The following is a 24,581-nucleotide window of genomic DNA, read 5'->3' as shown; positions in this document are numbered from 1 at the left end:
CTGTGGTCACTGAATTCTATCATGCAGTAACCCAGAGCAGAGATGCACATTACTTAACCAGCTCCCCACCTAAGCCTCTGACACACCTCCGTTTCCAGCCCCAACACAGTGAGGAGCCCTGTCCCAGCCTGCCCGCACCTTCCCGGTCCTGCAGTAGGAACCCTGAGGGGAGCAGGCTGCTGGCAGGCGCATAACTGTGCTCCAGGGAGGTCGCAGCAACTCTCTTGCCCCGTGGTACCCAGCCCCCAACTCCCAACCTGTCCAGTCTTGAGAAAACACCAGACAAGCCCAATTTTGTCTGCAGTCCAGCTGTGGTGGCCAGTGCTGGGTCAGTAAGATGTCTATGAGGGGCTGGGCGAAGCGCCCCTGGGCTCTGAACCGACTTGGAAGCTACGTCGAGATCTTTTTCAAGGTGCTGTTGATACATTTCACCAGGACAAGCTGCCTGAAGAGGACAGACTCAGGGACTCTGCCTCAGACCACCTGGGAACAATGCATGGCCGTGGCCGCTGCCCATCCTGCTGCTGCCCGGGCCCAGGACAAGGAGAGCAGAGCCAGGCAGCCCATGGCCTTCGCTGTGCAGCTGCCGTTGCTGGGGGGAACTGACTGCGGAGGTTCCGCTCAGTGCTCTCCCGGGTCCGCACCAAGGCCAAGAGCATGGGCTGATGCCCGAGGAGGCCCCATGAGCCTCTCTACCCGCAATCGCCCAGACACCAGGGCGCACACACACTTGTTTCACAGACAATCAAAGGAAACAAGGACTCGGGTTTCTCAATGTGCGTGTGCACCACCAGCATGGCCTCCTGAGTGGGTGCCCGGAGCTGGCGTGAGGCTTCCCTCCAGGGGGCTGACCACCTGCCCGCCCCCGTGCCAAGTTGGGGGACCCAGAGTCCCCATCCCACATGCGGGCACCAAGCCGTGATCAAGTTCCTCTTGGGACTAGGTCTGCACACTGCAGGGAGGGGCACCAGTGCACAAGAAGATCCACGTCAGGAGTGGCAGGGATCTGGGCCAGGGAACGACAAGGCCGGGGCAGCGGCTGGAGGAGCCCCCGGGGATGTGCAGGATGCTGGCGGCAGGGGAGCACGCAGCTCCAGGGGCCACATCCCACAGCAGGAACAGCCCATACGGAGGCCCATAAGGGTCAGTGGACATCACACAAATTTTACCCCTGAATCCTGTTTGTATGTCAATCTTCTAAATGCTCAAAAGACAGGCATTGAGGCTGCAAACAAATGGAAAACCCTGTCAAATGGACATTAATCTGAGATCAGCCAACATGTCCGTAATAAGTACAGGATCCTTCTTTAAAAGAGGTATAACATTCTTGGTAAGAGAAGGACACAGCCATCAAGAAGAGATCTGTCTGACACACTTGGGAGCCATTAATGGTACTAAAGCTGCATCGGTGTCTGTCTCCATTCAATGAACCCACATGGACAAGAGCTGCTATTGTAACAGCAACAAAGCATGGTTTCCTCGTTTAAAATTTCTGTTTTAAAATATCAAAGCATTTACAAAAGAAACTGGCACACAGCTGCTGCTCCAGAGCTAACCTAACAATGCCTCTCCCTGTTACTGTGCTGCCAAAGGTCAGGCTTGCCGACGCTGTGTTCCTCCCGCACCCGACAATGGGGCATTGCAGCCAGGAAGCTCCAGGGACACACACCAGACTCTGGAGGTTCCAGGCCAGCCAGTGGCTGCGATGGTGTCCAGTGAGACCAAGAGCCCTTCTCTGGCTCCTAAGTGCTTTTCAGGATTCAGGACACACAGGTGTTTACCTGGAAAGGAAGCAGCACTGGGGCAAGGTGAATAAAATCAGCCTGTTCACCTTGCCTCAGACAGGTGACTATTAATGCTGGAGAAGTAAAGAGAAGGACCCATCTCGCCAGATGCTTTTAGCTGTTTTATATAAATGTGATCAAGGAAAGGGCTTAAAAATGATCCTCCCTGAGAATACTGCTCCAGAACACAATGGGGAGGAAGGCAGTGGAGACATGGATGCATCTCTGGCCTTACCCCCAGCACAACAAGGCACCTGCCCTGTGAACCACAAGGATCCCAGAGATGGGGAGAGGGACCAGTCAGTCAGTGGTACCTAATCTGGCAGAGTTAACCTGCCCACCATCTCCAAATCCAAGGCCTCAAAAGCATGCACTCCAGGTGGTAACAGCACCCAAGGAGAAATCTCTATGAAGGGGGAGAAAGCACTGATAGATTATCTAATGTGTCTGATTCAGTAAAAAAAAAAAAACAGTTATCGGGAGGGGTCAAGCAGTTGTGCTGTTGTATTTGGAACAAACTGCTGAATGAAACATGATCAGAGATGAAAAACAAAGCAAACCAAAAAAAGAAGAGGCAACTAGGGAATTCCCTGGTGGTCCAGTGGTTAGGATTCCATGCTTTCACTGCCCGGGTTTAATCCCTGGTCGGGGAACTGAGATCCTGTAAGCCGTGTGGCATGGCCAAAAAAAAAAAAAAGGAAGGAAAAAATGTGTTTTTTTTAAAAAAGAAGAGGCAACTATTAACTCCAGGAAAAACAAGGAGTTATCAGGGAATTCCCTGGTGGTCCAGTGGTTAAGACTCTGTGCTTCCACTGCAGGGGGTCCAGGTTCAATCCCTGGTTGGGGAACTAAGATCCCGTAAACTGCGTATCTCCCCCAAAAACAGTTATTAGAGGGACTTACCTGCTGGCGCAGTGGTTAAGAATCCACCTGCCAGTGCAGGGGACACGGGTTCAAGCCCTGGTCCAGGAAGATCCCACGTGCTGCGGAGCAACTAAGCCCGTGCACTGCAACTACTGAGCCTGTGCTCTAGAGCCCGCGAGCCACAACTACTGAGCCTACGTGCCACAACTACTGAAGCCCGCGTGCCTACAGCCTGTGCTCTGCAACTAGAGAAAAGCCTGTGCGCAGCAACGAAGACCCAACGCAGCCAAAAAAAAAAAGTTATTAGAAAAAAATCATTATACGTCTCTACCAGCTCAGCAATCAACAATATCACATAGTTGCAATAATGTAAAGACTGAATATTAATTTAATAAAAATTACATTTGTGACAGCTGAACTGAGATAGGTGAAGAGCATTAGAAGTGTGAGAGAGTAATAACAGGAAGTACACGGATAATGTCTAGAGGTGATACAGTAAGAATAATCTATATAAACATGTTAGTCAGAACTGCTTGAGGAGATGAAGGAGTTACCCTGCGAACAGGATGGGGTGAGTGCAGGTAAAAGAAGGTAAGCTGTTTTTGTTAGAAGCTGTGTAATACAACTTGAATTTCTAATCCACTCTCATGTCTAACTTAAAAAAAATAATAATTAAAAGAACAATCGGGTTTCCCTGCTGGCACAGTGGTTAAGAATCCGCCTGCCAATGCAGGGGACATGGGTTCGAGCCCTGGTCCGGGAAGATCCCACATGCTGTGGAGCAACTAAGCCTGTGTGCCACAACTACTGAGCCTGAGCTCTAGAGCCCGTGAGCCACAACTAACGAAGCCCATGCGCCTAGAGCCCGTGCTCTGCAACAAGAGAAGCCACCATGGTGAGAAGCCTGCGCACCGCAACGAAGAGTAGCCCCCGCTTGCTGCAACTAGAGAAAGCCAGTACACAGCAATGAAGACCCAATGCAGCCAAAAATAAATAAATAAAATTTAAAAAAAAAGAACAGTCTTTAGGCCATGTTATCTGGCCATAGTGTAATAAAATCAGAAACTGACTAACAAAAGATAACCTATAAAACCTTAAGCATTTGACACTCTTCTCTAAACAGCACTTGGGACAAAGAGGCATCAGCATCTGAAGGTTATAAAACTACACTGTCTGCCACTGTCGGGGACACTGGGGTCAGCTGCCAGGGTGGCCAGGGACACATTCAGAGGGGAGTGATCACCCCTCTCCATATTTTCATTTGCAGGTAAGAAGAATGGACAATTAATGAGTTAATCAACTCAAGATCTTAGAAAATATTAAACCCCTTCCTCCCAGAAGGAGGAAGCAACCTGTAAAAAGTAAAATTTAATGAGCCAGAACACATTTTTAAAAAATCTGATAAATAAAGCCAGTTCTTTGAAAGGACCCATATGGCTACTGTGATGTGGGGGGAGGGAGGAGCCAAACACGCACTTGGCATCACAGGAGAGTCGAGGCAGCACCACGGGTGGGGGAGTGGTGAGGCCAGGGCATGAACAGGAGGGCGGATGGCCAGCAGGCAGACCCTGGGCTGCAGGACTAACAGCAAGTCTCTGGAAAATGGGTGGTGATGAACCTGCCTTCAATGGCCAGGGTGCCAGCACCCAGGAGCCTCCACAGTCAACTGCAATGCTGTCATTATTAATTATACTGTGAACTGAACAGGCAATATGAGTCCAACATCTACACAATTTAATAAAAATAAAAGGCTATTTAGAATATTCCAGACAAAACACCCCCAAAAGGATTCAGGACTGGAAATATGAATCACAGCCACAAAATGCTTCTTTGGTATTCTAGAATTCTGCACATTCTGTTTTAGAAGCAGAAACGGGTACTAGATGGGAAAAATTTAGAACAAGCAAAGTGTTAATAATCATGTGAACAAGAAAAAAGTCTTTAAAATATATTTTCTTTTAGGTTCCACTAAGTAATTTTCACTGGATATTACCAAGTGAAAAAAAGAGAAGGGCAGAAATGCATATACCATGGCCCGCCTGGTCTGTGCTTATGTGCAGATCCAATCAGGCTCCAGGGTAAGGAAGGCATGACCAGGTAGGTGGTTACCGTGGGGATGGCACCTTCAGTCTACCCCAGCTCCAGCCCCTCACCTGCTGCTCCTTCCCCTCCAGCAATGGACAGTGACCTCTGGGCAGCACGTCTCCTGCACTGCATTCCCCATGACCGGGAGGGGGATGGAGAGGAAAGAGCAAGGCCACACTGGCCCACACTAAGGAGGAGACTCAGACCAGAGGGGGCAGGCGGGTGCCGGGAGCCCCCAGCAGGGAGTGTCACCACTCACAGTGAGAATACTAATGGTGCCTGTTTCCCTCACTTTGGAAATGACCACCTTTGCTGGGTCACATGGCGGCCCTGAGAGTCACCTGATCCAGGCTCTCTGTCCTTTCTAAGAAGGACACGACAAGACATGAGATCAAGACCGACACTGCCTAGCAGAGCTCACATTCCAGGGGGTAGGTTGGAGGGCCAGGAAGGGGTCAGCAGGGACAGGCTCCCCGGAAGGGTCTGCAGCCTGGTGAGCTCACAGGACAGGGCGGCCACGGCTGCCTCTGATTACGGGAATAATTTAATCACAAGAAACTGCTTCATTGGACATGGGGCTGGAGGGAGAACTAGACGAACCATGAATTAAAGTGGAGGATATGAGAACCAGGCGAATCTTGGAGCCGGGGCCGGTGAGGGTCTGGAAACGGTTTGGTGGCCCTGCTGTGGCCAAGGCAGCTCTGAGCTACGAGGCTGGCTAATCGCTTCCTGCAGGCAGGCTCCACTCCAGCACCAATGGGTTTTAATAAAAACTTCCAATTGGGCCAGTAAACCCCTCATTAAGCTGTTTTCAAAGCATGAATTTAAGAGAGGTAAAGGTCACAGGGAGCATTTAATTTGCAACGGCTGCCGGGAGGTGCTGCTGTGACAGGGGACGTGGGGTCTGGGGGTGCAGGCCGCGTAAACATCTGACCTGCCCTCGGCCTGCCTGGAAACAGACTCAACACACAGGAGTGAGGGTGGCCCACTCGGCAAGAGCACAGCAGAGCAAGGCACCAAAGGTATGGCGGCAGGTGACAGACCTAAACACGGCCTGTCTGCTCGCGTCCTGCCCGCAGCCCAGGCTCTCCACGCCCCGCACAGGAGGCACGGCCCCACTACACAGCAGCTCCGCTGCCAGACACCTACCTGCCTAGGATGCTGCTCGCCTGCCCCGCCTCCCCGGCCTCACCCGCATGGGCCTCCGCAGCCTGGGCGTGTTTATTTTAAACGCTGCGATCCACTCCGTGCACCTGCCGAGAGGACCTGGTGTGCTCCCGGCTCACATGGCACACACAATTCGAGTGGTCAGCCCTCACCGTCTCTGTTGTGGTCCTGTTCCCTGACCCTGCAGTTCGAGGCGGGACCCCAACACTTGCCCAGTTCCAAGGAAGACTGTGCACTAGCTGACACAGTTTTCACGTTAGGCTAAATCAAAAATTCGTCCACTGAGCTTCTCAATAAAACCAAGGATCCCTAAATGTCCAATTCTTAGCCTGATGAGCCTACAGTAAAACAGTGAACACTTATCCTCAAAAGGAACATCCTGGGCATGGAGCCTTTCGGAATCCTTCCTTAAAATTCCCTCTTCCCCCTCCCTCCCCACCAGAGTTGAGAAATAGGGAAATATGTCCCTTAAGAGAAAACTCCTAAGGAGTGAATCAAACGCACTTATGTTGTGCCTGTCAGGACAGCAAGGCTCCTGACAGATGAATCTCAGTGCTGAAAAGTGGAGACAGGGATGAAGGTGCCTGGAGGTCACTTGCCTGGAGGTCACCTGCTGGGAGGTCATCCCTGAAGGTCACCTGCCAGGAGGTCACCTGGAGGCACCATCTGCACACACTGAGGTCCCTCAAGATAAAATCAAATCAAAGAAGTTACAAAACATTCACTCCCAAGGCCTCAGGAGCCATGAAAGAAGGAGTGAGGCCTCAGGAAAGCACCAGCATCCCCATGTCTGTCTGTCTGTCTGTCTGTCTGTCTGCCTGCCTGGGCGTGAGGACCCTGGTAGATGGCCAAGAGCCGGAGCCGAGGAGATCCCGACCTGGGCTTGGCCAGCGTGCATCACCCATCCTCCAGTGGGTTGGCCTGTCCCTCTGGCGCTCTCGCCTGCCCAGGCCTGGGAGGGGCCTGCCTCTGAGCGTGGGCTCTGCAGAAGCACTTGGAGGGAATCACAGTTCAGCCCGGAGAAAACGACTGAGGTGACCCTTCACTCACCCTGACCTGAGCACATGCGGGCAGAGGGGAGTCCCTTCCTGGAGCCCCCCTCCCTATGGCCCCGCCTGGAGCCCCACAGGACTCAGCCTTGGGCCAAGAGCAGCCTCATCCTGGGGGAAAAGACCAGAAAGCCCTTCCTGGAAGCCTCAGCTAAGCCAGGACTGCCAGATTCCTGCATAGTTTTCAAATGCACAGGGACCAGCATGAAGTTCGAAAAAGGCTCCCAGCCCCAAGCTCGCAAATATCAAAAAAGCACACTTCCTGCAGGGGAGCAGGAAGCAGGCCGCACTTACAGGGCACAGAATTTTAGACCTATTTTTTGAAGTAAAAGTTGCAACACTAGTGGCCTCCAAAGTGCACAGCAGAGAGTGCATGGTGGTGGGCACCACGGTCTCCTGTGTTCACACGGCCTCTCCTCACCCAGAGTCCCCTCGAACAGAACTGAAAACAAATGCTATGCGCTGCTTTGCCTCTTGTTGATGTAATAACTGTGAGACAGTCAAGGAATCCCATCTCCAGCTCCTGGTCTAGGCCACAAGCTCCAAGTCACCCGTCATACTTGTCACAGGAGGCCCTGTACGGCTGGTAAGGGAATGACCTTTAAGGAATGAAGCGCAAAGACAGTGACCTCTGATGCAGGGGGCATGCGCCTCAGAGGCCAGGCGGAGACGGTGAGGGGGGCAGCCCTGGACCCCGACTGCCTACCGTGCATGGAGGGAGAGGTCAGCATGGGAGCAGGAGGGGCGGGAGGGCACTGGGCTCCCATCCCACCCGACATGGATCTTGGTGCCCCGGGGAACCCCTGCTTCTGCTTCCTGAGCCTGGGAGGACCCTTGAGACGCGTCAACTGCTGAACCCGCTATGTCCCCAGGGCTGCCCAGAGGCCTCGGGGTCGAGACCAGCTGCGCGCTCAGCCTGCCTGATCACTCCCGGCCACGTGCCCAGAGCCCTGCGCCTCTACTGGCTCGGGAGCCTCTGGGGCTGCGCTGCTCACAGAGCACGGGTGGGACCTGAAGTCTCCCCACAGAGAACCAAGCAAAACCTGAGCCTGTGGGGCACCCAGGAAACTTGTGCTGCATGGGGTGTCCCCGGGGACGCCTGGGAGTGGAGAGCAGGCCTGCAGGACACTGCAGTCCTCATGCCACAAGTCCCTCCACCACCAGAAGGGTACAACCAATGACAATGTCCTGGGACACCCCGCTGGGTGCCCATCACCAGTATGAAAACAGATGTCAGCATATGAGGGCATGACAGATGGAGGCATGACAGTAGCATTAGTCCCCCATCTGGTGGAAGGCCGTGGATGAGGATGCAGGTCAAGGGCAAACGGGTTATCAGAGAGAGACGGTGCAACCACAGAGAACGAGAGACGCCAGCACGAGAAGCCAGGACACGTGCAAAGATACATACCCCAGATTACCTCTAACATGGTAGGCTATCCTAAGTGTCTGCCACTTACCAAATGAATACCTGAAAGACAGAAGGGGAAGAATGCATTAATTTAGGACGGCTTTACCAAAAACTTCTAATTTAAGCATCATTTCACCCCACTAAAGAAAGATTAACACAGTGTCTCCAAATAGAACGGGGACAAGTTACGGAGGTCACCACATTACTGAGGTACAAGGAAAAAGTGAGGGGAGACATGCACTCAGGTGACAGAGTAGAGCGGCAGCTGAGGGGATACCTGCCCTCAGGTGACTGAGTGGAGGAGACCTGTATTTGGGTGTCTGAGTGGAGGTGAAGGTTAGGGGAAAAGTCACCTCAGGTGTAAGAGTAGAGGTGAAGCTAAGGGGTGACCTATCCTGAGGAGTCTGAGTGGAGATGAAGCTGAGGGGAGACCTGGTCTCAGATGTTTGAGTAACATGAAGGTGCAGGGAGACCTGCCCTCAGGTGTCTGAGTGAAGGTGAAGGTGAGGGGAGACCTGACCTGAGGCTTCTGAGTGGAGATGAGGGTGAGAAGAGACCTGTCCTGAGGTATCTGAGTGGATATGAAGGTGAGCGGAGACCTGCCATCAGGTGACACAGTGGAGAGAAAGCTAAGGGGAGATACACCCTCAAGTTTCCAGGTGGAGGTGAAGGTGACGGAGACCTTCCCTCTAAGGTCTAAGTGGAGGTAAAGGTGAGCAGAGAACCTCCTACAGGTGTCTGAGTGGATGTGAAAATGAGGGTAGACCTGTGCAGAGGTGTGCAAGTGGAGGTGAAGCTGAGGGAAGACCTGTCCTCAGGTCCCTGAGAGGAGGTAAAGCTGAGGGGTGACCTGCATTCAGGTGTCTCAGTGAAGATAAATGTCAAGGGAGACCTGTCCTAGGTCTCTTAGTAAAGATGAGGTGAAGGAAGACCTGCACTCAGGTGTCTGAGTGGAGGTGAAGCTAAAGTGGAGACCTGTCCTGAGGTGTCTGTGTAGAGGTGAAGAAGAGGGGAGAGATGCACTGAGGTTTCTGAGTGGAGGTGAAACTGAAGGGGCACCTGCTCTCAGGCATCTGAGTGGAGATAAAAATGAGGGGAGACCAGCCATCAGCTCTCTGAGTGGAGGTGAAGCTGAAGGGAGTCCTGCCCTGAAGTGTCTGAGCAAAGATGAAGTTGAGGGGAGACATGCTCTGAGGTGTGAGTGGAGGTGAAGCTGAGGGGAGACCTGTCCTAGTTTACTGAACTTGGGGTGCACACCTTAGGTACCCAGGTAACTGTCATTGACAGTAGTGTTTCCTATTTGCCCCAATGTACAATCACACTACAGGGCCACGCCCACAACAGGGTATCAATAAACATGTTTGGAAAAGTAAATGTAATACTGTTCACCCTTGAACAATTTGGCATTTAGGCAGGCTATTCTGCAGTGGAGGTTTTTTTTAGATCGGCCCTCTCACTGCAGGTTGAGTGGTTTCCTCATAGGTTTTAGTGAGAAACCTGTGTAGAAGTGAACTCAACGCAATTCTGACCCATGTATTCAGAGGTCAACTGTACTTGGTTTTACTGCAGTTAATAATTTCCTTCAAACACCATGAAAATGTCCTACCCTAGAATCTTTAATTTCAAAGGACACCCCATTACCACGAGCACAGGTTATTAGAAAAGCAACCCTAAATGGAGGATGTGTCAGACATGCCTTCCCTGTGGAATCTGAGGGAGTTGGGGGTCTTCGCCCACAAGGGCTTCCAGGATGCACCCCTGGGGAGCACAAACGTGTATGGACCCCAGGTCATGGAAAGGAACCCCACAATGTAACACAAGTGGCCCTGGCTGGGATCGCAGTGGCTCCAGAACACATTCCTCACACCTGTGAATCCTCTGCCCGTCACTCTGCCCAAGTTAACACAACACCCAGCAGGAGGACCCGAGAATACAAAGGGACACAACTGTCTCTAACTGACTCTGCAAGTGATCATGAGTGAAAGGAGCAAGGCAGCGGTCCCAGCTACACTGTGGATGAGCCATGCAGCGCCTCCTCAGTGACGGCAGCTGCACAGGGAGGCCGCATAGGGTGACTCCATCTGTGTGAAGCAGCCAGAGCAGGCATGTCCGCACAGACAGGAAGCAAGAGCGGGTGCCAGGGGGTGAGGACGCAGGCCCAGGCTGATGAAATGTTTTAGAGGCAGATGGTGATTGTTCTTACACGTGTTAAATGGTTACATTTTATGGTTCGTAAATAAAGATGTTAAAAAAAAAAGTTGTCTGATGAAGGAGGTGTGAATGAAACAATACGAAGTCTGAGATTTGCTAGAAGCTCCCAAAGGGGAGGAAAGGGCAGGGTGCGGGGTCGCGAGGAGGGCGCCCTGACTGCCTGTTTCCCACACGAAGCAATTTCCCACCTGAGAAGGCAGGACACAGACCCTGCAGGCCAGGCAATAAAGAACATGGTGAGGCCAGGGCCCTTCCTCAGAGTAGGGGCGTTTTAACAATCCGACCCAGAGAGATGCTGGCTTCCTACAGGGAAAGCTGCACGGAGGAGCGAGGACAGAACGAGCATAGAACATGGGCCTGAGCGCTCTGCGTTACTCCTTCTGCTTCTGAGCAGGATTCTGAGTTTCCATAATAAAAACCTATAAACAGCCAGTGCACACACTGGCTAATGCGACAAATAAGTTTACCCAGTAAATTCTCCCAATAAACAACCTTGGTGAGCAGAGAAAAGGGAAGGGGCTGACTTTTTTTTTTTTTTTGTGGTACACGGGCCTCTCACTGTTGTTGCCTCTCCCGTTGCGGAGCACAGGCTCCGGACGCGCAGGCTCAGTGGCCATGGCTCACGGGCCTAGCCGCTCCGGGGCATGTGGGATCTTCCCGCACCGGGGCACGAACCCGAGTCCCCTGCATCAGCAGGCGGACTCTCAACCACTGTGCCACCAGGGAAGCCCGGGGCTGACTTTTAAAACCTCACAAACAATGGACATTTTACATTTTCAACAGAACCAACTGGAAGAGACTGAAAGCTAACAGGACAGAGGAGGCCTGGCCTAGCTCCCACCCACAGCCTGGCCACCAGAACAGTGTCCCCGTGGACACCGGCGACGGGCTTGTGGCATCACTGTTGTCAAATTTGCTGAGGGCATTTGGAAATGCGTTCTCTCCTAACTTCACCTGTTTTGAATTTTAAATTTCAAGGCTGCTTGATATAAGATTTTTAAATATAGGCAGTTATATCTAATTACATGAAAAGTTAAAAAGTATTCATTAGACTTTTACAGCTTTTATTATATTTTTAACAGCTGGAACTTGTTTTAGAAGAGATGGCTGTCCACGGAACTACTTTGGGGGATGGTCTGTTGTTTTGTTCTTTAAAGAAACTCAAGTCCTCCCTGGTCTAAGAGTTCCAGATTTTGCTCCCAAATGGTCTGTATTAACGCCTTACCTCCAACTGTCTGTTAGTGACAGGCCTTCCCCCGTCAGAGGTGGCCCACAGCCCACCGACCACTCATCTCCACGGCAAGGAAGCAGAGAACCAAGAAGGGAGGGGTGTGTGTGCCAGGCCTCCTCGCGCCCATGTCTGCAGCCCTCGGCCTTGAGCTACCCCAGCGACCTCTATGCAAGGCTCCTGTTTTACAGAAAGCCTCTGATTAGAAAACTAAAGCAGTTCCCAGCGATTTTTCACTTTGTAAGAAGGCATCATGGATAAATATTTTATTTTTATTTTATAAATTTTTAAAAAAGATTTATTTATTTATTTTTGGCTGTGTTGGGTCTTTGTTGCTGTGCACGGGCTTTCTCTAGTTGCGGTGAGCAGGGGCTACTCTTCGTTGTGGTGCACGGGCTTCTCACTGCGGTGGCTTCTCTTGTTGCAGAGCACAGGCTCTAGGTGCCTGGGCTTCAGGAGTTGTGGCTCGCGGGCTCTGGAGTGCAGGCTCAGTAGTTGTGGCGCACGGGCTTAGTTGTTCCGCAGCATGTGTGATCTTCCCGGACCAGGGCACGAACCCGTGTCCCCTGCAGTGGCAGGCGGATTCTTAACCACTGCGCCACCAGGGAAGCCCTGGATAAATATTTTAGATTGCTCTCCCCTGGCTGTGGAGGGGCAGCTGTGAATTTGTAGAATTCTCCCACTTTCTTGCCTGGCACAGAGTGCTTCTCGAAGGCCCACTCGGGAAGCAGGTGGATGGGAATTCATGATAAAGCATGTTCTTCCAAGCCGTGTCCGTGAGTGCTGCGTGGAGACGGCTGAACAGAAGCAGGGCAGGACAGAAAGGCCAGAGGGGGTGAAGCAGTGGCCCGACCGATGCAGCCAATGGGTGACTGCCCCCACCCCGCCCCCAGTCCAGGAACATGGTCTGTCTTGGGACCCGCCACATCTTGGCACCGTCTGAGAGAGCAGAGAAGGCCTGTGTCAGTGTCCGATGCCCGTGGGCAGCGGTGAGCCACTCCTTCGACAAGGACATGGGGCTTCCCCAGGGAACAGGGCCCTGCTGCATGGCCACACGGCAGAAATGGCACCATGCTGCTGCCCGGACCTTGCAAAACCGTAGCAGGAATTCATTTCTACACATCAAATCTATCTACACCCGTAAAAGCACCTGGGGCTACGGGGCAGGGGCAGCCGTGGACATCAACTGCGTTTAAGGCCAAAATAAAGTTTTCATCCTCAACAGTCTGAAGGCGGCCGCTATGCAGGGGTCCCCTCTGCACCTCTGCAGCCCTCGGGCATCTGCTGCCGGCACTCTTTGAAGTTGATACTCTGTCCCTTCTGCCAGAGGAAAGTGCCAAGGCGGCTTCCTCTGCAGGAAGGGACCTCCGGAGCCCCTGACCTCGCTCCAAGTTTCTAGAGATAATCCTTTCTTCTTTGTGGGGGCCGGGAAGGTGGGAAGAGGAAAGGACGGCCACACGGCCATCCTTAAGAGCAACAAAGAAGCCCTTTAGGATTCCTGTCAAAGCAAAGCACAGATAACAGAACCAGAAATCCAACTTTTTGGGAAAGTTGATACTAACTGAAGAAACTGGAGAAGAAGGGACAACTCGGGCTTCCGATGCCATTTGAGCAGGACAGCACTGGGCTGGTCCGTCTTCCGTGAGGTCACTCGCATTTCACGCAACAACAGTCACTGAGCTCTGGCTCTGTCTCTCTTCAGTGTCACTGACCCCAAGATGTTTCAATGCCTAGAGCAAGAGGACGGGCACCCAGGGCACCAATAAACATGCTCCAGTCCACGGCGACTTGGCCAATGACTGAGTAAACACGGGGATGCCAGAGAGACCTGTGGGGAAGAGCCCACGTCACTGTGTGTGCCCCCCTCGAGGAGAGGCTGACACCACCACCCCCTCCATGTGTGGGCTGTGCTGTGATGACCTCCAATGAGGACACAGTGGAGACTTAGGACAGTGGAGACGCCTGATAGGCATGACCTCGGCCAGAGGTCAGGGCAACGTCCGCAGACAGGTCATGCTGAGGGCAGGGACTCCTGATCCGACGTGTCGACAACAGCACTTTACCTCTGGTCTTCCTCTCAAACCCATCACCACGACAACAATGAGAAAAACATCAGACAAATCCCGCCGGAGGGACATTCTACAAAACCCCTGATCGGTCCTCCTCAACACCGTCTAGGCGTCCAGAACAGGGGTGTCTGAGCCACAGTCCCAGCCCAAGGGGGCCCAAGGAGATGTGGCAAACAAGATTTCTGTGGGACCTGGATGGGGTCCCGGGATGGGAAGGACTGAGAAGAGGTGAATGAACAATAGTGTCAACACTGGCTTGTTAAGTGTGACAAATGCACCGTCTAATGTAGAGGATAATAACGGGAAACTGGGAGTGGGACACACAGGAACTCCGCACTGCTTCTGCAGTAATTCAGTAGGTCTCAAACTCTTCTAAAAATGAAGTCTGTGAAATTAAGAAAAGTCGAGGTAGCTGGGCAGCAACAACATCTGCACCTGTCAGGAGAGCTGCCTCCAACCCCGCAAACAGAACGCACAGAACGGCCGTCACCTCAAGGCCAGCCCAGCTCCCCTCCTGTGAGTGCAACACCCGGGGGCTCTGGCAACGGCCAAGGGAGGTGAACTCAAGTTCTGGCCAGAACAGGACAGACTCGCCCTGCATCTGATGTGCCTGGCCCAAAGCTCCTTGCTGCAGACCCAGCGCCTGGCCACCCCCCACCCCGTCCCGCCTGCCAGAGCTGCGCCCTCTGCCAGCAAGGCCTCCTCTATGAAACCCAGACATGGAACCAAGAGTGTCACGGAGCTGGCCCTGGCTGTCTGCCCTTCGGGGACGACTATGACTCCTGCTGTCACCCAGTCCCTGGGCACCATTAAATCAGAACCTACTCCTGCCCACGCTTGATTGAGACTCTGGGGGGCGGTGTGTGATCCCAAAGCCATGCGGCGCGGCCACACCTGTGTCCTTGGAAACTCTGGGCCCCCCGGGCCGGCCTTGCACCTCTCCTGAGGGACCTGCTGGCCTGGTGGGCTTCTTACTGCCCGCTCTCGGTGGCAGCACTGTCCTCAGGGAGGCCCCCAAATGTCCAGCCCCTGGGCGCCAAGCCTCTGCCTCACTTCCTGTCTTGAAGAACCGTCTGGCGTCGTCTCCTTCCCATGTCCAGAAGACACGACAGGTGTCAGGAAGGTGCACCCCTGCTGCCTGCTGCACCCTCTCTCAGAGTTTCTCAACCAACCCAGACAGAACAGAACCACAGCCTAAGGAAACACCACGACGGCAGTGCATCTGCTCCTCCTTCTCCTCCCTCTGGCCAGCAAAGTCCAAGGACTCCCTCACCCACCCCGTAGCTCCGACCCACCTGGCCCGCTTTGTGAGTCTGTGGCACCTTGACCCTATGGGGCCCCCTCCTACGGGCCGTGGGAGTCGTTCCCTTCGGGCCCTGGGAGTCGTTCCCATTCCCTGAAAGAAGCCTGACAGTAGCCCTGGTCTAGAGGCAACAGGGCCCAGCTTCCAAGGCCTGAAAACCCAAAACCATGCCTGCCCTGCTCTTCAAGACGAGGTGGGGCAGGTGGGGAGGGCGGTTGTGGTCCTCGCCTTAGATCTGCCCACATGTGAAAGTATCGCCTTCTAACTGCCGGGCCTGGAACAGCAGAAACCCAGAGGAAGCTGGCACGTGTCCCTGACAAACCACAGGGCGTGTGAGGAGCAGAGCTGACAGCCACTATGGACTCAGGGCCACACTGGTGCTGGCAGCAGAGGAAGGTTTCGGAGATACCCTGCAGGTGAAATCAGGAGGATGTGGAGGTTGGTGAAACATGGGGGAAGCAGGAAGACTCACAAACAAGTCCCAGATCTCCCCAGGATCCCACCTGGGGGACAGGCTGAGTGTGGACATGCTGATTTGTGGAGCTAGGGACACAGCTAAGCCAACAACACAGCCCAGGTGTCTATGGGGCCAGGGCTGGGTCTCAGCATGGCCATGGCTGGCCCCAAGCCTACCCATGCACTGCGCTGCCTCCAGGGTGCAGCTCCAGGAGAGGACCCCAGAGAGCTGGACCCTCACCCAGGGGCAGACCACCCCAGCTGGCCCTGTCTTGGTTCCCTTGTTTCTGCTGCAAGGTGGGAACACTGTGATCCTGCTCTCCCTCCTGCCACCACTAGACAAGCAGTTGATAACACCAGTCTTTTCTGGCTCCTCTGAAAGTATTGCTTCCCGAGTCTGAGGACCTGGGTCATCACCCTACAAAGCACTAACTGCATGACTAAAGCCACTCTCCCCAAAATGAAGATCTCTGACCATTGCCGCCATGAATTGGATTCATCAGGTTCCTGCTAGCCTCACCACGCATGTACTAGGACCATGTCAGGAGGGCGGGAGAAGGGCGGGCACGATCCCAGGATCCCAGAACGAGCAGGCTGTCTGGAAGGCTGCCTGACTCCGCCCAAGATATCGACATGGGACCCCACCAGCCTCACTTGGCAGCAACGCTGCATCCCATGTCTGCTGAGGACGTTCATTTCCAACGCTGGGACTTCATCACAGATGCCAGTTGGGGTCAGCAGGAGCAGAGGGGACACCCACTTAAGAGAAGGAAGTGAGCAAGGCTTCAAGTGAAGCAGTGGCCATAGTGCACACAAGCCAGACTGGGCAGGCGCCGAGCCACCACCATGGGACCCCAGGGCAGGGGCCTCGGTGCCGGCCAAGATGTGCCCCGTGCACCTGCCTGGTGTCTCCTTGCCCCATGTGGGCTTCCTGTCCCCACTGCAGGCCACCAGCTGGATGACACTTGAAAGACATCCAATCAACAGTGTCCATTATCTGAGGATCTCACCCCAAACAGATATCCTTCTCCCTCAACTTAGAATAAATGGGACGTGAAAGAACAGAGTGTGTCTAACTCTCATGCTGGGGCATCAAGAAAAGGAAAGCCCAATTTCCATTTAAGGGGTCCTCACTCTCCCAGTAAGTTTCCAGCATCACTCTGACAACCTGGAAACTATCATCCATTAAGGAGCCCCGAGTCAAGGTGACCTGAGACACCTTCCAGAAAGAGTGGCCTGCCCAGCCTCACCTGGGGCCCCACACGTGGGCCACAGCAAGCAGCCTGCAGTTCCGCTGGGAACACAGATGTTCGGCATCAAGAATGTGGTAAATAATCCACTGGTCTCCACTGACAGGTTTTTGTTTTGTTTTGTTTTGTTTTACATTTTTCACCTAAAACATCTCGTGTCATTTTTTATTAAAATAAATTTATTTTATCTTTGGCTGTGTTGGGTCTTTGTTGCTGCATGCGGGCTTTCTCTAGTTGCAGGGAGTTGGGGTTACTCTTCATTGCAGTGCGCGGGCTTCTCATTGCAGTGGCTTCTCTTGTTGTGGAGCAGAGGCTCTAGCTGCGTGTGCTTCAGTAGTTGTGGCTCGTGGGCTCTAGAGTGCAGACTCAGTAGTTGTGGCGCGTGGGCTTAACTGCTCCGCGGCATGTGGGATCTTCCTAGACCAGGGCTCGAACCCATGTCCTCTGAATTGGCAGGTGGATTCTTAACCACTGCGCCATGAGGGAAGCCCTCATGTGTCATTTCTGGGAAAACAGTTTTATTTTATTTTCCTTGAGTGAGCTTAAATTAATTCAAATCACATTTTTAAACACATCCAAGTGGAAGGGAGCAGAACATCTTTTTCACTGAAAAAATACAAGACTCTATTTTTGGCCATGTGTACTCAGACCAGTTTTCAAAAATCTTCCTGACCAACACATTCTAGATGTGACTAGAAATTACTGTTTAAAATTGACAGTGGAGGGGCTTCCCTGGTGGCATGGTGGTTAAGAATCTGCATGCCAATGCAGGGGACACAGGTTCGAGCCCTGGTCTGGGAAGATCCCACATGCTGCCGAGCAAGTAAGCCCGTGTACCACAACTAATGAGCCTGCGCTCTAGAGCACACGAGCACAACTACTGAAGCTCGCACGCCTAGAGCTCGTGCTCCACAACAAGAGAAGCCACTGCAGTGAGAAGCCCATGCACCACAACAAAGAGTAGCCCACACTTGCCGCAACTAAAGAAAACCCACGCACAGCAAGAAAGACCCAACACAGCCAAAAATAAAATAAACAAATTTATTAAAAAACAAAACAAAACAAAACTGACAGTGGAGAGACTTCCCTGGTGGCACGGTGGTTAAGAATCTGCCTGCCGACGCATGGTACACAGGTTCAATCCCTGGTCTGGGAGGACTCCACATGCCGCAGAGCAACTAAGCCCATGCGCCGTAACTACTGAGCCTGCGCTCTAGAGCCCGTGAGCCACAACTACAGAGCCCGCGTGCCACAACCACTGAAGCCCATGCACCCTAGAGCCCACGTGCCGCAACTGCTGAAGCCCGCATGCCTAAAGCCACTGCAATGAGAAGCCCGTGCACTGCAACAAAGAGTAGCCCCTGCTCGCCACCACTAGAGAAAGCCCATAAGCAGCAACGAAGACCCAATGCAGCCAAAAATAAATTAAAAGAGAAAAGAGGGCTTCCCTGGTGGCGCAGTGGTTGAGAGTCCGCCTGCGATGCAGGGGACACGGGTTCGTGCCCCGGTCCGGGAAGATCCCACATGCCGCGGAGCGGCTGGGCCCGTGAGCCATGGCCACTGAGCCTGCATGTCCGGAGCCTGTGCTCCGCAACGGGAGAGGCCACAACAGTGACAGGCCTGCGTACCGCAAAGAAAAAAAAAAAAGAAAAAAACCCCAAACTGACAGTGGATACAATTTTCCCGGTTGCTGGGTGAGGTACAGGATGGCCCGAGCCCCGTGTTACAGACAGGTGCATCCTCTGAGCAGGACACTGGAGCCAGGCATTGCGCTCCCCCTCTCTGTAACTCCAGCTGTTAAAACGGGGCAAACGTACCCAGAATTCTCCCTCCTCTGACATGCGCTAAATCACACGTGCCAAGAAACAGCAGCCTTTTAGACATCACAGACAACCCCAGCCAGAGTCCTCTTGTGCTGTAAACATCCACTGACCAGAGAGACTAGAGGCGGGCAGTGAATGCCTGTGGCCGCCGAGGAGGTCAGACAGCCCGAGGTGGCAGCACCCGTGAATCCCAGGTGGGGAGAAGCAGACAGGAATGAAGGACGCTTCCCTCGCCTCACAGCTGCCTGACGGGCACGAGGCACATTCCACCTACCGGGAGCCAGCCCCTATTTCTACCCTCACTGCTTGGGCCTTCAGAAAAGAAAATGCCATAAATCAGATGTAAATATCACTTGTCTAGGAACCCACACAGTTTCTGTATGGAACTGGACACAGGATGCACCACCACAGTACGATGTTGCCACCCACTTGGTGACCCCTGCAAAACCTGGTAGCCGACGCCCATCACTGTTTCTTCTGATCCACGCAGCCCACGCCACAACACCAGGGCACTGAAGTTTCCCAAAGTCTCTGAATAAATTCTGGCTCTGACTACGAGGGTGTTAGCTGGTCAATAGTTCAATATCAACATGAAGGCCCCGGGAGCAGGGAGGGGAGCCAGGGTGACTGAGATGTCAGCCTTCTTTTCCGTAGACTGGATGGGGAGAGGTGTCTTCAGCTCACACACTGAGTGTCACTCACACTTGCTCGGGGACCAGGGCCAGACGACAGGAGCTGGGAGGGGACCTCTGATGGCTCACGAGCTGAGTGAGTGACACTGAAGGAGTCCGGCGTCTGGGTTAAAACCCATTCATGTCATGGTCCAGGACCTAGCCAGCCCCTTTGACCTGGGCCAGCAGCCAAGAATGTCAGGCCACCGAATGAACCTTTCCTCCCAGAAAACAAAGGCTCTGGTGGGAACATGGCAGGAGGAGGCCCACAGGTGCTTAACCTCCTGCTCCTCTACACAGACACCACCCCTCCTCCACTTCCTGCTCATCCACGCAGACACCACCCCCTTGTCTACTTCCTCCATGTCTACACAGACACCCACCCCGACCCCAGAGCTTTCTCTCAAGGCTTCACCTTCTCTTACAGAGTCCTCTGTGCTTCCTCTGGTAGGTGATTCTTCCCCAGGGCCGGAGCCCAGAACTTGAAGAAGAGCGGTACCCCCTCCTCCACTGTCAAACATGGCCCAGCACTTCATGGCCCTCAATTTTCCTCCAAGCCTATCCAAGCCACACGCTGCACTGATGCCCCCGTCGTGTTCCCATGTGACTCTCCCTCCATGGAGCCCAACGCTGCCTCTGACCTGTCCGGCACTGGAGCCTATTCCCCCCAGCAGGGCTGGTCTGAACTGTGACCACTGGCACCAGTTCCTCTCAAACAAGGAAGGAGCAGGTGGGAGCAGGAGCAGAGGAGTAAGCCTCCAAATCAAGCCCCACCACCAGAGTGCTCCCAGCAGCCCACCCAGCAGCTTCCACCTCCATCTCATGGCCCCCCAGCACAAGAGGCTGGCAATGCTATCTCAGGTGTGGCCATGACACTCCTAACAGAATCCCAATTACACCCAAATAAGGAAGCTCCTGGATTTTGGTTGAATGCGACCAGCAGGGTCTACCACAGCCTAATTAAAAGGGTGACATTTTCCAAATTAACGTAAGAAGTAAGCTCATTTGCTTGCTCCTGTTACTAGGAGGCCTCATTGGGCTCTGAGGGGTAACACCCCTAGAACCCTGAGTTATCACGTGCCTGCATTATAGGTGCCCCATCCTTCCCTCTTACCAGATCTGCCCCACGTTGACCAGGGACATGTAGAGGACCCAGAGAGCAGCCATGAGAACCATATTGGCACAGCCGGAGACCAGGATGAAAGAGGAGATGCCCAGCCCGAGAAGAGCCAGCGCGTCCAGGTTGAAGTCCATGTGAGACCAGTCCAGCAGCCAGAGGACGGTGGGGGCATAGCTCACGGTCTCCCAGCTGACTTGCCCACGGAAGTGCTGCTGCACACTCCTCAGGTACACTCTGCAGGGCAGCAGTCCCCTGTCTCCAATCAGCTGCTTGTTCTGATGGAAGGCCACCAAGAATGCCACAACTGGAAGGAAAAGAAGACAAAAGGAACATGAACAGGAACACAGCCCTCTGCAGATACTTTTCAGACGTGCAGGGCCTCGGCTAGGCAAGAAGATGAGGCAGAGTCTGACCAGTGGTTTGGAATCAAAGCGTGGACTCAAGGGTATTTCACAAAATCTTGGGGGAGATATTAGAAGATCCAACCTGGAGAAGTCATAATGTATGTGTATATGTATACATAGCTATGTGTGTTGTATCTACTTATACACAACGTATACGTGTATATAAAATAGACACACATTTATATAAAATATGTGCCTGATTACATAAAATGGTTAGTTAACTATCCCAGAATGAACTTTGCTTAAAGAAAATTTACAGTAAAACACTCATGTTAGAAAATAGAAAGGCCTCAAATCTAAACTTCTACTTTAAGAAATCAGAAAAAAGAGTAAATTATATATAAAACAAGCATCACAAAAGACATTTTTAAAAAGAGGTGAAATCAATGAAATTGAGAACAGGGAAAAACACAGAGAAAATCAATAAAACCAAAAGTTGGTTCTTCGATAAAATCAATGTAACTGTTAGAACTCTAGTCAGATTAACCAAGGAAAGAAGACACCAATATCAGGGATCAAAACAGAACACTGCTACAGATCCCACAGGTGTAAAAAGATAATACAGGAATACTACACATCTCTCTAAGATCTTGAGTTTGACAACTTAGATGAAATAGGAGAATTAGTTGAAGGACGCAAACTACCAAAACTCACAAAAGAAGAAATAAAGATAATACATCACAACCAGCCAACTTCATCTCAGAAATGCAAGGCTGGTTCAACCCTCAAAAAACTATCCATGGGCGGAGATCACCTTCCTCCCCACAGATACATCAGAAATACATCTACACGTGGAACAACTCCTACAGAACACCCACTGAACGCTGGCAGAAGACCTCAGACCTCCCAAAAGGCAAGAAACCCCCCAAGTACCTGGGTAGGGCAAAAGAAAAAAGAATAAACAGAAACAAAAGAATAGGGATGGGACCTGCACCAGTGGGAAGGAGGAAAGGTTTCCACACACTAGGAAGCCCCTTTGCGGGCGGAGACTGTGGGTGGCGGAGGGGGGAAGCTTCGGAGCCGCGGAGGAGAGCACAGCAACAGGGGTGCAGAGGGCAAAGCGGAGAGATTCCCGCACAAAGGATCAGTGCCGACTGGCACTCACCAGCCCGAGAGGCTTGTCTGCTCACCCGCCGGGGCGGGCAGGGGCTGGGAGCTGAGGGGATGGCAGGGAGAGGACTGTCGGCGTGAACAGAGCCTGAAGGGGTTAGTGCACCACCGCTAGCCGGGAGGGAGTCCGGGGAAAAGTCTGGACCTGCCGAAGAGGGAAGAGACTTTTTCTTCCCTCTTTGTTTCCTGGCGCGCGAGGAGAGGGGATTAAGAGCGCTGCTTAAAGGAGCTCCAGAGACGGGCGCGAGCCGCGGCTAACAGTGCGGACCCCAGAGACGGTCATGAGACGCTAAGGCTGCTGCTGCCGCCACCAAGAAGCCTGTGTGTGAGCACAGGTCACTATCCACACCTCCCTTCCGGGGAGCCTGTGCAGCCCGCCGCTGCCAGGGTGCCGGGATCCAGGGACAACTTCCCCAGGAGAACATACGGCACGCCTCAGGCTGGTGCAACGTCCTGCTGGCCTATGCCGCCGCAGGCTCGTCCCGCACTCCATGCCCCTCCCTCCCCCGAGCCTGAGTGAGCCAAGGCTCCGGAATCAGCAGCTCCTTTAATCCCGTCCTGTCTGAGCGAAGAACAGACGCCCTCTGGCGACATACACGCAGAGGCGAGGCCAAATCCAAAGCTGAGCCCCAGGAGCCGTGCGAACAAAGAAGAGAAAGGGAAATTTCTCCAGCAGCCTCAGGAGCAGCGGATTAAAGCTCCACAAGCAACTTGATGTACCCTGCATCGGTGGAATACCTAAATAGACAACAAATCATCCAAAATTGAGGAGGTGAACTTTGAGAGCAAGATTTATTATTTTTTCCCTTTTTTCTCTTTTTGTGAGTGTGTACGTGTATGCTTCTGTGTGAGATTTTGTCTGTATAGTTTTCCTTTCACCATTTGTCCTAGGGTTCTGTCCATCCTTTCTTTTTTTTTTTACTTAAAAAAATTTTTTTCGCTTAATAATTATTTTTTATTTTAATAACTTTATTTTATCTTACTTCATTTTATCTTCTTTCCTTTCTTTCTCTCTCTCTCTCTCTCACCCTCCCTCCCTCCCTCTCTCTCTCTCTCTTTCTTTCTACTTTTTCTCCCTTCTATTCTGAGCCGTGTGGATGAAAGGCTCTTGGTGCTGCAGCCAGGAGTCAGTGCTGTGCCTCTGAGGTGGGAGAGCCAACTTCAGGACACTGGTCCACAAGAGACCTCCCAGCAATATCAAATGGCAAAAATCTCCCAGAGATCTCCATCTCAACACCAACGCCCAGCTTCACTCAACGACCAGCAAGCTACAGTGCTGGACACCCTATGACAAACAACTAGCAAGACAGGAACACAACCCCACCCATTAGCAGAGAGGCTGCCTAAAATCATAATAAGTCCACAGACACCCCAAAACACACCACCAGACGTGGACCTGCCCACCAGAAAGACAAGATCCAGCCTCATCCACCAGAACACAGGCACTAGTCCCCTCCACCAGGAAGCCTACACAACCCACTGAACCAACTTTAGTCACTGGGGACAGACACCAAAAACAACGGGAACTACGAACCTGCAGCCTGGAAAAAGGAGACCCCAAACACAGTAAGATAAGCAAAATGAGAAGACAGAAAAACACACAGCAGATGAAGGAGCAAGATAAAAACCCACCAGACCTAACAAATGAAGAGGAAATAGGCAGTCTACCTAAAAAAGAATTCAGAATAATGATAGTAAAGATGATCCAAAATCTTGGAAATAGAATAGAGAAAATGCAAGAAACATTGAACAAGGACCTAGAAGAACTAAAGAGGAAACAAGCAACGATGAACAACACAATAACTGAAATTAGAAATACTCTAGAAGGGATCAATAGCAGAATAACTGAGGCAGAAGAACGGATAAGTGACCTGGAAGATAAAATAGTGGAAATAACTACTGCAGAGCAGAATAAAGAAAAAAGAATGAAAAGAACTGAGGACAGTCCCAGAGACCTCTGGGACAACATTAAACACACCAACATTTGAATTATAGGGGGTCCCAGAAGAAAAAGAGAAAAAGAAAGGGACTGAGAAAATATTTGAAGAGATTATAGTTGAAAACTTCCCTAAATTGGGAAAGGAAATAGTTAATCAAGTCCAGGAAGCACAGAAAGTCCCATACAGGATAAATCCAAGGAGAAACACGCCAAGACACATACTAATCAAACTGTCAAAAATTAAATACAAAGAAAACATATTAAAAGCAGCAAGGGAAAAACAACAAATAACACACAAGGGAATCCCCATAAGGTTAACAGCTGATCTTTCAGCAGAAACTCTGCAACCCAGAAGGGAGTGGGAGGTCATATTTAAAGTGATGAAGGAGAAAAACCTACAACCAAGATTACTCTACCCAGCAAGGATCTCATTCAGATTTGATGGAGAAATTAAAACCTTTACAGACAAGCAAAAGCTGAGAGAGTTCAGCACCACCAAACCAGCTTTACAACAAATGCTAAAGGATCTTCTCTAGGCAAGAAACACAAGAGAAGGAAAAGACCTACAATAACAAACCCAAAACAATTAAGAAAATGGGAATAGGAACATACATATCGATAATTACCTTAAATGTAA

General features: G+C 52.0%; 1 protein-coding gene across 5 annotated transcripts in view; it reads right to left on the bottom strand.

Moving 5' to 3' along the window:
* LMF1 (lipase maturation factor 1) overlaps positions 1-24,581 on the bottom strand; it is a 97,342-nt gene that overhangs the window by 55,398 nt on the left and 17,363 nt on the right. For 2 of the 5 annotated variants that reach the window (XM_030872240.2, XM_060285780.2), the window contains exon 2: positions 20,486-20,795. In XM_030872240.2, coding sequence (XP_030728100.2) covers positions 20,486-20,795 — 310 coding nt within the window. Of the gene's footprint in view, positions 1-8,409; positions 8,416-20,485; positions 20,796-24,581 lie in introns of those variants that run through there. The other 3 variants (XM_030872244.2, XM_060285781.1, XM_030872243.2) reach the window with 2 other exon arrangements.

Source organism: Globicephala melas, chromosome 15 (genome assembly GCF_963455315.2).
Source record: "Globicephala melas chromosome 15, mGloMel1.2, whole genome shotgun sequence".
NCBI classification, from domain to species: Eukaryota; Metazoa; Chordata; class Mammalia; order Artiodactyla; family Delphinidae; genus Globicephala; species Globicephala melas.
Note: the sequence above shows the minus strand (reverse complement) of the source record. Positions and strands in the feature narration are given on the sequence as shown.